At 42.6% G+C, this 15167-nt stretch overlaps 1 protein-coding gene across 1 annotated transcript; it reads right to left on the bottom strand.

Annotated features, from left to right (window-relative positions):
* Positions 1–2760: 2760 nt before the first annotated feature.
* On the bottom strand, positions 2761–7634 carry HTR1A (5-hydroxytryptamine receptor 1A). The gene has a single exon (XM_060635690.3). The coding sequence runs from the start codon at positions 6823–6825 to the stop codon at positions 5554–5556; it is 1272 nt and encodes a 423-aa protein (XP_060491673.1). The 5' UTR covers positions 6826–7634; the 3' UTR covers positions 2761–5553.
* Between the last annotated feature and the right edge of the window lie 7533 nt (positions 7635–15167).

The following is a 15167-nucleotide window of genomic DNA, read 5'->3' as shown; positions in this document are numbered from 1 at the left end:
TTTAGCCTCCTGGATCCAGATTTTCCAGGAATATCTGTTTAGGGATCAAATGGGTCTGCTATAGTTCTTGATAACTGGATTTAAACAGTAAACTGTATTGCTCTGCTGTCCATTGGTCAACTGGACAGACTCAATCTTCTGGGCTTCGTTTATCCTTAACACACTGCCCAGGATGATGTGTTTGGATTGCCCCTCTTGAAAGACTGCTGTAGCACCTTGGAATTGTGGCCTCTCCAAACAAATTCTACTGAAAGTTAAAAAAGGTGCATCAACAATCAGGGTATTCATCCAAGCATTCTCTAAGGTGGCATTACTCACATACTCTCCCAAATGACAGAGTGTTCAAATGCTGTGACATGTATCAATACCTTTCCCAGCAAGCCCCTGCCATCTGGGCTGGGAATTCTCTTAGCAGGAAACAAAGCCCTTTTATATTTACAAATAAAGATAAAAAAAAAAACAAAAACCAAAGACCCAGAGGAGAAGTAATTCTCAACTTCCCCTTTTCTGTCATTTGCCCACATTTTCTTGGCACAAAGCCTCAGTAGCATTTTCACCTCCCTCTCCCCTCACACCCAGATACCAGGTCCTGGCAGTTCTTCCTTTGATGTACTTTTCAGAGTCTAACTTGTTTCCCATCCCTTCTGCTAACATCCCCCATTCAGGTCTTTATTGTTTCACACCTGTGTCATTGAAATGAGCTCCAAACAGAACTTCGGCCTTCATTCTTAGTGGTCTACAGTGACTCAAACTATAGTTCTAGCTTTTTAATCTGGAAATATAATAATTCCACATATGATCGCTAGCACTTTCCTTTTTAAAAAAAAAAAATGTTTATTTATTTATTTATTTATTTTGAGAGAGAGAGAGCATGCGCGTGCACGCGCACATGTGATGGGGGGTGCGGAGGGAGAGGGAGAGAGAGAATCCCATGCAGTGTCTGTGCTGTCAGCACAGAGCCCCCATGTGGGGCTGGATCCCACAAACTATGAGATCACGAGACCTGAGCCAAAATCAAGACTTGGAGTCTTAACCTACTGAGCTGCCCAGGCACCCCTCTAGCACTTTCTTCTATGCTTACCCAGTGTGAACTCTCTGCATTGGCTAAAGTGGTCAACTGGTATTTCCAAAAGGATCTGCTACCTAAATTTAAACAGTATATTGAGTGAAAATTACTTGGCAAAAACTTACTTACACATTACAGAAGCATGAATTATTCTGTCTCGTAACTAACCCTGACCAATCTATTGTTAAGCCACGAGTCTGCATCTTTCTCTAGGCTCTCCACCTCAGTCAACCCAGGCCACCAGCATCCAGCACTCCCGTCACAAATTTTATCCCAGGCCCCCACTTAACAAGAAGAAGGGATCAGGTTGTCTTTGGCATCTCCTAAAGAATGTCTGCCTTTTCATACCACCCACAGCCATGTGCCCACAGCTCAATCCTGGAGGCTTTACACAGCCTTCCCTGCTGAATCGTTCTTACCCACACCCAGCTCACGGTGATCTCTGTCCCCTGAATTCTTAGAGCCAAACTCTTGTGACTTGTCCTGTTTAGAAGATACTAATATTCTACCACTAATGCTTACTTAGCCTTAGTAGCTTGTTGTTACAGACCCAAGGAGGGTGAAACTCCTTCAAGGTGACAAAAGCATCTTACTTTAATTTGTAGGCCCATGTTTCAACATTATTTAATGGAGCCTTACACGTGGCGGCTGCTAATTTGTTATCCGGGCTTGCTAGTCATGCTGGAAGTGAACGATAACAATTTTCTTTCTCCATTTGAGTGATGATAGAGACTCAGGGAGGCCTGTAGAAAATGGAAAGCCATAGTCTCCTTGGAGGAATAGATGCTAGAGCAGAGAACAAAGGGCCAAAAAAGGGAGATAGCCAGACTCTAAAAGACAAATGTTCCAAATGCATCAATTTCCGCAAGGTCAGGGACACATTTATGTAATAGCTTTCATATGAGAAGTTCCAGACAGTTTTTCTTCTCTCAGTTCCTCTGTCTTTACGTCTCATTATTGGGAGAATATGTAGATACACGTGGTGCCTGAACAAGGGTTCTTGAAGCTTCAAAGGTGCTCTCTTCTGTGGCCAAAATATCCCTGACCTGTGTTTTCCCCTTACAGTGTACCTGGGTTCACCTTGCCCTGCAGCCATCATTCTGACCTAGAAAGCGGTGGAATTGACAACCAAAACCTGGGAAATAAGAGGCATTCCTGATGATTCCAATAGGGGAAAACAGAGCATAAAAATAATTTGACATCGTAATAGATCTTATATACAGAACCCCACTATCAGCTGAGACCCAGCCAGACAGGAAAATGCCTCTCCACTTTTAACTGCTGGACAAACCCCAGAACAATGAGTTACTTTATTTGAAACCAGGTGAAGCCATTTTCCTCCAGCAGGAAGTGGTGGGGAAGACAGAGGAGGGGTGTCAGACTGTCCACTGCTTTAAAAAAGACAGGATGGGGCCTCGTTGATTTTACAGAGACTGCATTTCTCTGCTTCATGTCCCCTGCCCTGTCCATATTACTTAGACAAATGTCTAAGTCCTAACTGTAGGTGTCAGTCAGGGAAAATTCATGGTTTTGTGGCTAAATGATGATACGTGACCTCCTCTTTTCAGAGATAGGATTTTTGTGTTTTGTTTTTTTTTAAGAAATCACTCCTTTAGACTGAGTTTCAGCACTAAAAACTGAATTTATTTCCCTAAGTGTCATATCCCTGATTTATATAGCAGAATCTTCTCCTGACAAGTGTATTTTTTAACTTCAATTTTTAAATAATACAAATAAATACAAGTAGACAGTAATTCTGATTAAAATAAAGATGCATGTATTATTGATATCAGTTTATTGTAGCATTACCATTAATAAAGTCTTTTATTGTCACAGAGAAGAGTGAAGGCCAATTTTGATGCATATATACTTTATCTTAATACAAATACTAAAAGAAATAAGAAGCATCAGGGGCTGTTTACTGCTATGCACTTATTCCCCAAATTTCTCTATTGCCTTGGCAATTGTACTCCAATTGGATGCTCCTTCCCCATTTTCACGTAATTCCTCCAAAGCAGGAAGAATAAATGTCCAGAAACCATTGGCATACAGTGCTGTAAAAGACACAAGTAAATGGAGGACTCAGCCCTTCGAATGTAATACTTGCTGGCCAAGGCATAATTTGGGTAAGCAAATTTTGAGCTTGAATTATTTTATACGTATATATAATTTGTTCAAAAAATTAAGGAAGACATACAGAAAGTGCATTTTTTTCATACAGCTGTACTGAAATTATTGTGAGCAAAAAAAAAAAAATTGAATTTTCAAGTGAATAATTTTTGGACTGAAGATATCTACCTTATTTGCTCCACCTTAGCCCCTTATCAGCATTACCTATGCATCAACAAACCATCCACTGAGTGTCCAGAGTTCTTAAACTTTCTCTGCTTTAACGGGATATGATACTCACTCTCAGTTTCGGTACGAGAAAAAGATACCAAATGGAGGCTTTGTTCAGCGGACAAACAATAAAATGGCTTCAGTGATAGAACTGTCTTTTCACCTTCTTAATATTATAAACACAAGTGAAGTTTCCATTGGCAACTTTTGCAACACTGTTCTCAAAACAGCGGACGCAATCATTCAAAAGGTAGAGTTGAAGGGAGACAGCAGAAAAAACCAGTAACTTTGTGCAGTTACGGTAAAACACAACCGGTATTCATCAGAAAATTAGAGGCTACATCTCACTAACAAACCTCTTGATCCCAGTCCTGTGGATGGAAATTTACATTCAAACGGAGCACCAAAATAACTTCCCTTCTGGGGGCAGTAAAGATTGTAACTAGTTTCTCAGCAGGAATGGCAAGGCCAAAGGAGTAACTTTTGGGGGGAGAAGGCTTGGAGTGCTCCACATAGTCAAATGGCAAGAAACCGGTTTGTCCTAGACCTGTGGCTCACATCAGGCCAAGGAGCGAATATAACCCTGTACAAGATTCTCGGGGACTCCGAAGGGAGAGCACCCCTACCTAGTTAACTAGTCTTTGGGGTCCCATTATTTAAAGTAACCGCCTGCGAGGTTCCAGGCAGTACTAAACCTATCGGGACCCATTCGATTGGAAGCCCGGAATTCCTATTTGGAAAGCAAAGTCCTAGTAGCTACGTGTCCCAGACGTCTTGCAGAACAAATCCCATGTAACGTTAGGACGCGCTAAACAGAACTATACTATCCAACAGGACAGGGGGTGAATTAGGCGGAAAGAGTCTGCATCCTGTGGATGCAACTGCCCTCTCAGGTTCCACGGGGAGCGTCATCTGCAGGACGGCCTGCGCGCCGGACACCAACACCTCTTTGCCTCCCCTGGTCTCTCTCCTCCCGCCTGACCTAGCTCCCCGCGCTTTCTCAAACCGTGCTGTTTATTCTGCGCGTTCCGCGGCGCAGGTGGAGGGATGGCTCTGGTTTGGGTTACATCTCCGCGCGCGCGCGCGCCAAGTGCAAAGCAGACAGCAGCTGGCTGGGTAGGCGCGCGAACCTTTAGGCCGCTGGGGGTCCCCAGCATGCACACCTTGGCTGGCGGGCATGGCCCGGGGTGGGTAAGTGGCGATGCCAGAACGTGCAGACTCGCCACCAGCCTACACAAACAGAAGTCCGTTCTCCCATCCCACTGGTTGTCAGTTTCTTTGGTGAGTGCTGACACGAAGGCAAGCACGGATACAATCGTTCCTCACTCCCGCCTCGCTCTCCCCCACTGGCCCAGCCTTGCTTGTACTTACAAGTCCACTCTAAGAGACAGCTTCTGGCCACTTGTTTGGAATCCAAGAAAACAGACCATGGGGCTGTGCGCAAAAGAGTTATTCAGCGAGTCTACACAGGGAAGCGGGGATTCCCAGGGACATCACAGGCACTGGGAAAACAGAACCTCCAGCCTTTCCCTACTAGCAAACCAATGCATAGGGACTGGCGAGGGCGCAAAGGGAAGCTCGAAAGAAGGGATGAAACTGAAAAAAAAAAAAAAAAAGTGAGTTTCTAGGGTAGGAGTGCGGGCCAGGGTTGGGACTAGGTAATGAAGCAAACTTCTGAACCTTAAATTCAAGTTCTAGCAGTGGGGCGATTAGGTGGGAGCCGTTAGTGGGCGCGGCGGCTGGGTGTACAGTTTATTTTTCTGCGTAGATTTTTTTGCCTTGAACCGCTGAGGCTCAAACTTCCGCCGCGAAGATGTGGAGTGCCGAAGAGGGAGGAGGCAACTACAAGGATCAACACTGATTCCGAGGCCAAAGTGTGAGCCAAGGTCGCTTCTCACAGACCCAGGCAGTTTCCCAGGCCCTCCAGCCCCACCTTTGGGGGCCTCTTTGCCCAAAGCGCACACCCTCCGAGCAAGGGATTAGGAGACAGGGGATTAGGGGACGGGGGAGGAGGGAGGAGGTCTGGAAGCGGCGGACCCAGCAGCTGAGAAAGTCGGGAAAAGTAGCAGGCTATCAGAGGTGTTGATTCCACAGGGCTGGAGGAGGCAGAGAGGATGGGGCGGGCCTACTTGCGGACGACTCGTCCATCATCTTCGGCGGCAGAACTTGCACTTGATGATCTTCTTAAACGCGTTTTGGAAGTCTTTGTTGAAGTAGGCGTAAATGACCGGGTTGAGCAGAGAATTGGAGTAGCCCAGCCAGTTGATTATGGCGCCCAGAAGCGTGGGCATGTGGCAGCTGCTCTCGCAGAAGGGCAGGACCAGGGCAACGATGAAGAAGGGCAGCCAGCAGAGGATGAATGTGCCCATGATGATGCCCAGCGTCTTCACCGTTTTCCTCTCTCTGGCCAGGGCCATCTTGCGCTTGGCTTCGGCGTTGCGTTCATTCTTCTTCTCGAAGGAGGCGGGGGCGCAAGGGATACTACTGGCCTCGCTGGGCAGAGGCAGGTGCTCTTTGGAGTTGCCCACCCGGTGCACTTCAATCACCTCCAGGGCGGCGCCGTCGTCACCCTGCCTCACCGCGCCATTGGTGCACGGAGCCCCCCCTGCCTTGTTCTCCACGCCCTGCCTCCATTCTCTGCTCCCTGGCTCGCCATTTACGCTCTTCTTGGGCTGCCGGGCTGGCGACACACCAAAGTGGGTGTCCGCTCCCTTCTTCTCCACCTTCTTGACTGTTTTGCGGATGCGGAAGCGCGCAGCTCGGAAAATGCGCCCGTAGAGAACCAACATTAGCAGCAAAGGGATGTAGAAGGCTCCAAAGGTGGAATAGATAGTGTAGCCATGGTCCTTGCTAATCGTGCACGCGTCGGGGTCCGAGCGGTCTTCGGGGGTGCGCCAGCCCAGCATGGGCGGGATGGAGATAAGGAAGCCAATGAGCCAAGTGAGGGAGATGAGCGCAGCGGCGCGCCGGGGCGTCCTCTTGTTCACGTAGTCGATGGGGTCCGTGATGGCCCAGTACCTGTCCAGCGCAATGGCACACAGGTGCAGGATGGACGAGGTGCAGCACAGCACGTCGAGGGCAATGAATAGGTCACAGGTGACCTGTCCCAGTGTCCATTTGTTGAGCACCTGGTACAACGCAGCCATGGGCAGCACCAGCACCGACACCATGAGATCGGTGACAGCCAGCGAGCCGATGAGATAGTTGGCCACATTCTGCAGGGAGCGCTCCAGGGCGATCGCGGCCACCACGCAAGCATTGCCCAGCACCGCGCAGAAAATGAGCGTGCCCAGCAGCAGAGAGGTGATCACTTGGTAGCCGAAGGTCACGTCGGAGATGACAGTAGCGTTGCCGCGTGTCCCGAAGGGACCCTCGGACAAGGTAGTGTTGTTGCCAGGTCCAGGGCTGAGCACATCCATGCCTGCGCGCCCAGCGGGGGGAGGGGGAGGGGAGAAAGAGCTGCCTTCGGATCCCCCTCGCCCCTCCCCCTGCGGTCTTCTACCCCTCTCTCCCCCCCGGGGAGTTCCAGGTGGAGGAAACGCCGGGACTCAAGCAGGAAGTTCTTACTGCTCGGGCGAGGGCATCTCCGAGGAGCAGTTTCTAGGAGCTCCTTGGGCTCCGTTGGTCCAGCAGGCTCCGAGACTCCAGCGGGGAAAGGAGTTCGCCAGAGAACAGCTCCGGGACCTCTGAGCGGCCGAGAGGTGGCTGGAACGTCTGTTTCTCACTGTCCATTTTACTCTGCCGCTGCTCAACTGGCTGCCGGGGCTGGAGTCTCCCCACTAGCAAACAATCTTCGGTCTTAGAAGTATCTGGAATAGAGAAACCTCGTCCTCTGCGGTCACTCTGTGATCTCTTCCTCCGTCTCTCCCTTCCTCTTTGCCACTCTCTCCTCCTGTCTCCTCTCTTTCTCTTAAGCCTGCTCTCCCCCTTTCTCCCTCTCCCTTCTCAGCCCTCGTTCAGTCTCCTTCTTCCTTCTCACTCCCCTTTCTTTATCCCTCTGTGTCGCTCCGACAGCTCTGACGGTGTCCCTCCCTCCTACGCTAACCCTCCCCTCCTAACACTTCCCCAACCCTGAGTGTCTCTTTCCTCTGGGTCCCCGCCCTCCTCTCCCTCTAGCTAAGCGTCTTTTCCTTCTAGCCCCTTTTTGTCGGCAGAGATTCAGAATCCACTTTCACCGTATCCTCCGCTGGTCACACCGATATTACAACATATAACTCCGCCTCTCACCCAGCCAAACTAGAGAAGGGGAAAAAACAATCCTAACTATCCGTTGCTTCATATTTCTGTCAAATTGTTAAGAAGAGTTAGCAGCACAGAATGACAATAGGAAATGAGAAATGGAGCCACAGGGAATCTGAATGGGTAGGTAGACAGCCCTTGGATTAGTCTGTAAATTATTGTTAATTGATGGAAAGAAGACGAAGTGTGTTTTAGCTTATGAAAGAAGCCATCCTGTTTATTATCTGACAGTTCAGCCTGACTCCTTTGGGGAGGATGTTTCCTGTAGCTTTATTTATTTATTTGTAACCTTGGGGAATTAGCGGGGAGAGGGATTCCAAAGGGCGCGTCACCGGACAGATAAATAGCAGCATGTCAAAGTGAAGAAAAAACTCAATTCGGTATGTATTACACACACACACACACACACACACACACACACACACACATACACACACAAATACGCCTATCCATCACCATTACCTTTTTAATGTCAATAAACATTACTATGTTTCATAGCTTCGTGGCGAGTAAATTTAGAGAAGGGAATCTTTCGCCAGTGTTCTGTAAATAACGTTGGGCGTTTTATAAAGCCTTTTGCTTCTTTTATCAGAGCCTGCAAACCTCTAGGGAGAACTTGGTGGAACCCCTGGTCGCTGGCCCGCAGTTTCTCTTAAGCGCCGAAATTGTCTTCAGCACTTGGGACAGCTCTAGGCAATAAGGGCTTATGTCGCCACCTTCTGGCAAATGCTTTGGAGCGCCATCTAAAAACCTTTGACTTGCAGAAATTAAGCAAATATTGTGGCAATCCCATAACTTCAAGAAAGAAAAATACGGCTATTAAAAAAAAAGGTAATATTGAATTTTGTATATCTATTTTCTTCAAAAATTTCTTTTATTGCCCTATTTTGCTCTTAATCTTGTATATCAAGTCTATTCTATTTTCCAGCTCTTTTTGAAAGTGCACAGCATCAGCAATTCGTAGATTCTATCCAGGAACTGGGTATTAATAGACCTATGTAAACATCTTGACCTGTGTTGGTTTTGTGCTAACAAAGGCTGCACTTTGGAACTCATACGTTTGGACATGTTCACCAAGGGTGGGGGGGGGGTGGGGAATACCTGATTTTGCAAATGGGGTTGACAACATAGAAAATGAATCCACTACCATGGGTTGCTTCTAAGCTGTTTCTTTTACCAAGAAAGGCAAATTTAATCCCATTTGAACATAAGTAAAGAATGGGATTCCTAATCTAGAAAAAAAACATAGCACAACAAAGTTCACTTGTACATTATGATTGCATGACTGGAGCGAAGGAAAAGTGCAGAATCCAATCCTACAAGCAGATATGACAGATATGACTCTAGTTAACATGCACAGATTCACCACAGATAGCAATAATATTAATATTGTGTTCAAATTTGAACTCTGAATTTTATGGCTTTGAATTCTCCAAGACCAAACAAAAGAGCAATCACCAAAGCGTCAAAGAAAATCTAATTTGGCTGATGCATACAGTCCAGGGCAATGTGTTTGGGGATGGATTGTTTTACAATGTGATGCTGGGCACAGTTCCCACTCAATCATTTCAGCATGCCACAATAATGAACCTGACATTTATAATGATTCATGGCACCAAAAAGAAAGAGATAAGTATACACAGCAATACTGGCTACAGACTCTGAAGATGTCTTTTTTAAGATTTGTGAAGGTGTTCATTCCCCCTTTTAAAATATCCTCACAAAAACAGAACTAAATAGCTTTATTAAAGTATATTTGTGGATCCAAAAATTATAAAAGGAAAATAATTAAAATCTGGATTCTTCAAAGATGAAATTTTGGAAATAGAGTTGACAACATAAATAAAGAGTAAAATACAAGAAATTTAAAATTTAAAAAGTAAATGTATGCATATCAAAGACATCCTTGAATAGGAATGTGTCAAATTTAGTGCATACAAATGTATGTCAATAAATATGTCAGCCAGCAGTATGCATTCACCTATTGGATCCTAAATGGTTTAATAAGTGAAAATTTTGTTTTTTCCTTTTCAGGAAAGCTAAAATGATTTCAATCTGGAATTAACAATATTCATGAGCTCTGGCATTTGTTATTCTGCTATAATATTCAATGATGCAGCTTTTTTATAAGTTGAAAAAATCGCAAGTACTTCATGTTTTCCATAGGAATAGTGTACATGATATCAAACATTTCATTTCTTAACATTTATAACAAGATTTTTAGGCACTCTTCTGAACACTACGAAGAAAATAAAAATGTGAAAAGGATATATAGCACTGATTATGGGATCAACCTTCATGTGGCTAATAGTTAACTATATAACCCTTTATTGAACTGATAACACTGCGATATATATTAAAAGCACAATGACATTGCATTTCTTCATGTTCATGCTTTGCCTATTCTTCTGTATTTAACCCTTAAAGACACAGAATCCCAGATATGCCAGGAGAAAATGGTGCAAACCAAAGAACTGGATAGTTAGACTCTTGTTCATCAAGGCCTCGGAATTTAGCCTAAAGAAAAGCTAGCCTTAAAATGGATGTTATTGAGGACGTCATTTGAAACAAAAACAAAAACAAAAACAAAAACCTTGCAGTCATTCTGCTTTTATTTCTTCTTTGAATTTGCTAGACGCAACTTGTCAGTTATGGATCTGGAGTATGATACATCATCCATCATGTGAAATTTCTCTAAAATAGTTCATGAGAGATAAAGATTTTTGACATTTTCACAGGAAATTTGATACAGGCCCTGCATTTTAATGTAGTTCTTTGACCAGGGACATAAGATAAAAAGGTATTAAGCTGATAATATATTTTAAAAAGATGTTTGCTATAAACTCCAAATGTCCTATCATTACTGAAGGTTTAGTAATGGTTGAGGTTTCTCGGTAATTGATGAGTTTATCAACAATCCCCAAATTATTTCTGAATTTTCTATTAATAAGGAAATATTTTACATAGTCAAGAGTTGAAAATGTACTTAGGAGATTGCAAAAGTGATTTCTAAAAGCTATTAAACAAAGTTTTTAGTTTTTTTCAAGTGGAAACTAAGATAGATTATTTTTTTAAAATAAAAATACCTTTCCGAATTTAGTCATCAAATAGTAAAGCAATAGGGCAATTGTAGTTCCTCCAGAACTATGGATTTACTGGAATTCACTAGTGAAAAAAAAAAAAACTTCAAAGAGAAATGTTTGCTTAAATAATTTAGGAAGTGTGGTCTTCTGAGTATCAGTAAGAATTAACTGGGCATTTATATAAAAAAAAAAATGTAACCAAAATGCAAGATAAAAAATGCTCCTGTAAAACTGAGTATGCTTTTTCTGCGTGTCAAGCCTCACCATCCCCACTACCCCCCACCGCCCCCCTGGTGGTATCATTCCTTCACTGCTATGTCTACATGTCGGGCACTTCTTAGAGGCCCAGAACTGCACTTGATTTTCAGTACCAAAACACAAACAGTGGAGCCTCAGTCTGTGCTCCTAGAACCATTAAGATTGACTTGGTTTATTGAATACGCATGCTAAAACCACAACATATGGAGAGTGAAAATAATGTAACATATATTCTCTAGTTGTGGGACCTCGGGAAAGTTGACTGACCTTCTTGTTTCCTCAGTAGTAAAATCAATGTTATCACTCACTCGTGAAGACTAAATGGTCTCAATAAATACCCAACAGCTTAAATGATCAGAGTAAGTAACAGGGATGCAAAGTAATAATATTCTCTCTCTACTGATAACTGCTGAGCAGTGTGAAGAAAGAGAATTACATAGGCTTGGTGAAAAAGCAAGAGCTCTGTCAGGTGAGAATTTATTGTGAAAACAATTTGCACATGGATGTGACATTCTTTCTATTGCTTAAAGTATCTGGTAAGCTTGCAATTCTTTAGAAAATTCTGAGCATAAGACAAGTGAATAAAGATAGATTTGACCTCTGCATTCCAAAACTTCTTGACTTAAATCACAAGTTATTGAAGGGGGAAGAAACATGTCAACAAAAGTTCAGTCATCACTACTGAACAGAAGTCTTCCCTTTTTCTGGGAGCTTAACCATTTGTTTAAAAGCATAACATAAATACTTGAAATTCATAGATCCCAATAAAATGTATAAAAGTATGATTTTTAAAAAGCCAGTACTTTTGGGGCGCCTGGGTGGCGCAGTCGGTTAAGCTCCGACTTCAGCCAGGTCACGATCTCGCGGTCTGTGAGTTCGAGCCCCGCGTCAGGCTCTGGGCGGATGGCTCGGAGCCTGGAGCCTGTTTCCGATTCTGTGTCTCCCTCTCTCTCTGCCCCTCCCCCGTTCATGCTCTGTCTCTCTCTGTCCCAAAAATAAATAAAAAAAAAAAAAAAAAAAAAAAAGCCAGTACTTTTGCTTACAGGTAATTAAGAAAGTTAGTGGCAGGTGTTAGTAAATGTACTTTCCTGAGCTCAATCGGTCTACACTGCTTTCTTACTGACAATATTTTCAGGACTCACTTCTGAAAGGATAAGAACATAGTTGAGGGGCACTAGGGTGGCTCAGTCAGTTAAGTGTCTGACTTCATTTCAGGTCATGATCTCAGGGTTTGTGAGTTTGAGCTCCTCATCCGGCTCTGTGCTCACAGCTCAGAGCCTGGAGCCTGCTTGGGATTCTGTGTGTCCCTCTCTCTCTGCCCGTCTCCCACTTGCTCTCTCTCTCTCTCTCAAAAATAAATGAACATTAAAACAATTATAAAAAAAAGAACATGGTTGAGATGAGAAACATGTTTAGAGTGTTAGCTCAATATTTCCTGTTAATCTAAGGATAGTTGGAAATTAAATTCTGTCTAATGATTATTTGAAACAAAATTTAATTACTGTGTTAATGTAACAGTAGTTGGAAGGAAATGCCTACATTTTTACTAGCTTTAGCAAGTCACATTTTTGTCATAAAACTAAATCCAACATTTGATGCATTATTTTAATCTTGTTTTAAAACATGTTCCTTATATAAAAGCTACAATTATGATTATAATTTTTTTAGTGTCTATTTATTTTTGAGACAGGGAGAGACAGAGCATGAGCAGGGGAGGGGCAGAGAGAGAGGGAGAAACAGAATCTGAAGCAGGCTCCAGGCTCCAAGCTGTCAGCACAGAGCCGACGCGGGGCTCGAACTCACGAACTGTGAGATCATGACCCCAGCGGAAGTCGGACGCTCAACCGACTTCCCACGCGCCCCATATAATTCTGATTATAAGAGACCAATCTATAACTGTGCCACTTGGTCTATTGAAGCAGTGATATGTTAGTTGGTAATAGTGGCTCAGGGCCACAGTTTTGGATTCAAATCACTACTCTCCCATTCATTAGACTTAAAGTTTTCCTTAAATTTTCTCACTTTATTATGCATTATTTAAGATTTACCAAAAAGTAAGAATAATGTATTGTAAAGATTAATACACTAAATACTTGTATGATTAAGAAAAACTTAAGGACAAGAATAGTAAGATAGTATGATACTATGATTCCGCTGATTCCCCTGTTTGCTCTCAAGTTAAGTGTTTGTCATTCTTATAAATTACTTCATACTTTTACATCATCTGTGTGTGTCACTAAGCCATACAGAAATGGTATCATTCTCTATACGTTCTTTTGCAACTTTCCTTTTTTGCTTAACATTATCTTTGTGAAATTCATCTGTATTGATAGAAGCACCTCTAGCTCATTCACTTTCATTACTGTATAGACTTAAATTGTATGAATAATACCACAAATTATTTATCCATTCTCTGGCTAGTGAGACTTTAAGATGTCTCCAAATATTTGCTTTTATAAACAACAGTTCAATGAGCATTCATGTGCATGTCTTCTTTTAACTAATGTAGACTAGATCAATACTTTTCAAACAAATCACCTGGGGATCTTGCTTAAATACAGATTTTGACACTATAAGTCTGGGGTGGGGCCCAAGACTCTGCATTTCTACCAAGCTCCCAGGTGACACTCATCTTGCTAACTTACAGACCATACTTAGGGTAGCAAGGATCTAAGCAGCCAGAAGTCGAATTATTGGGATGCGCCCTAACTCAATGTTCGCAGATTTAGACTAATTTTAGTATACATCATACTAATGTATAAAATTGCACGATCACTGTTGTCGGTTGAATTGTGTTACCCAAAAGGATATAAAGGATTCAGTGTCTGTTACTGTGAGCTTTTTGGAAATAGCATCTTTGCAATGTAGTCAAGTTAAAATGAGGTCATATGCACTTAGGGTGGGCCCTAATCAAAAGAGTGATACTCTTAGAAACTAAAGGAAATTTGGACAAAAACACAAAGAGAGGAGAACCCCATGAAGACACACAAACAGGGAAGAACACCATGTGAACACAAGAGACAGAAATTGGACTTAACGCTGCCACAAGCCAAGTAACGTCAAGGACTATCATCAAAAACAGACAAGTCTCCCCATCAGAGAGTTTATGCTGTGCCAACACTATCATTTCAGGCATCTAGCATCCTGAATGGTGAGAAAATACATTTCTGTTGATTCGACCCACCCAGTTGGTGGCACTTTAATATGGCAGCCCAAGGAAACTAATACAACCACTAAAAATGTGTACGTTTTCATTGCTTCATCAAGGTTGAATGTAGTTTCATGTTTCCTTGCTGTGAATTATTGGAGCATAGTTTGTGCTTACCTTTAACTGGGTTCTTTGCTGTTGTTTTTTACTCACTGATTAAAATTTTACAGTCCATTATCTATTATAGGTATTCATTGTTTGTCATTTGTATTATTGAAGATATTGTCTCCCACACTTTGGCTCAGATTTTCGCTTTTTGAAAGTGTCTTTCGATGAGTTTATATTTTTCAATTTAACGTCAATGAATATTTCTGGTTTTGTTCTGTGCATTTTGTGTTTTGCTTAAAAAATCTTTTTCTACCTTGAGGTCATAAAGATAAAAGTCAACAATTTTTTTTCTAGCTTCACATTTAGTTCATCTAGATTTGGCTTTTGAGTATATCATGTGAGGTAGGGATCTGCTTTAATTTTTACTGTAGGACTTCAAAATTACCCCAAACCGTTTATTTAATAGTCAATCCTTTCCCTGTTTTGCAGTCTCCTCCATCATACATTATGTTTTCACATACAGGTGAGTTTGCTGGGCTCTCTATTGTCTTTAATTAGTCTATCTCCATTCCAAAAATACAGTGTCTTACTTTTTAAAATAAACTTAATATCTCATAATATCTGCTCTTTATCCTTCCTTAAAAGTTTCTTGGCTGCTGTTGGCCCTTTATGTTAATATACATATTAACGTTGAATCAGCTTTTGGATACCATTCCCATATGTCTATACAAAACTGTTGTGGAATTTTTCTTGCAATTGTGATAATGTGGAAAGAACAGATATCTTTATGATATTAGACATTATATGTGAATCTTCTTAACCATTTATTTAGCTCTTTCTTGCTTTTCAGTAAAGTTTTTAATTTTCTCCATTAATGGCGTGAACAGCTTTTGGTAGATTTTTTTTTCCCCCAGGTACCTCATTT

Source organism: Panthera onca, chromosome A1, assembly GCF_046562875.1.
Source record: "Panthera onca isolate mPanOnc1 chromosome A1, mPanOnc1 haplotype 2, whole genome shotgun sequence".
Classification (NCBI taxonomy): domain Eukaryota; kingdom Metazoa; phylum Chordata; class Mammalia; order Carnivora; family Felidae; genus Panthera; species Panthera onca.
The sequence above is the reverse complement of the archived record's forward strand: the minus strand, read 5'-3'. Positions and strand labels throughout refer to the sequence as shown.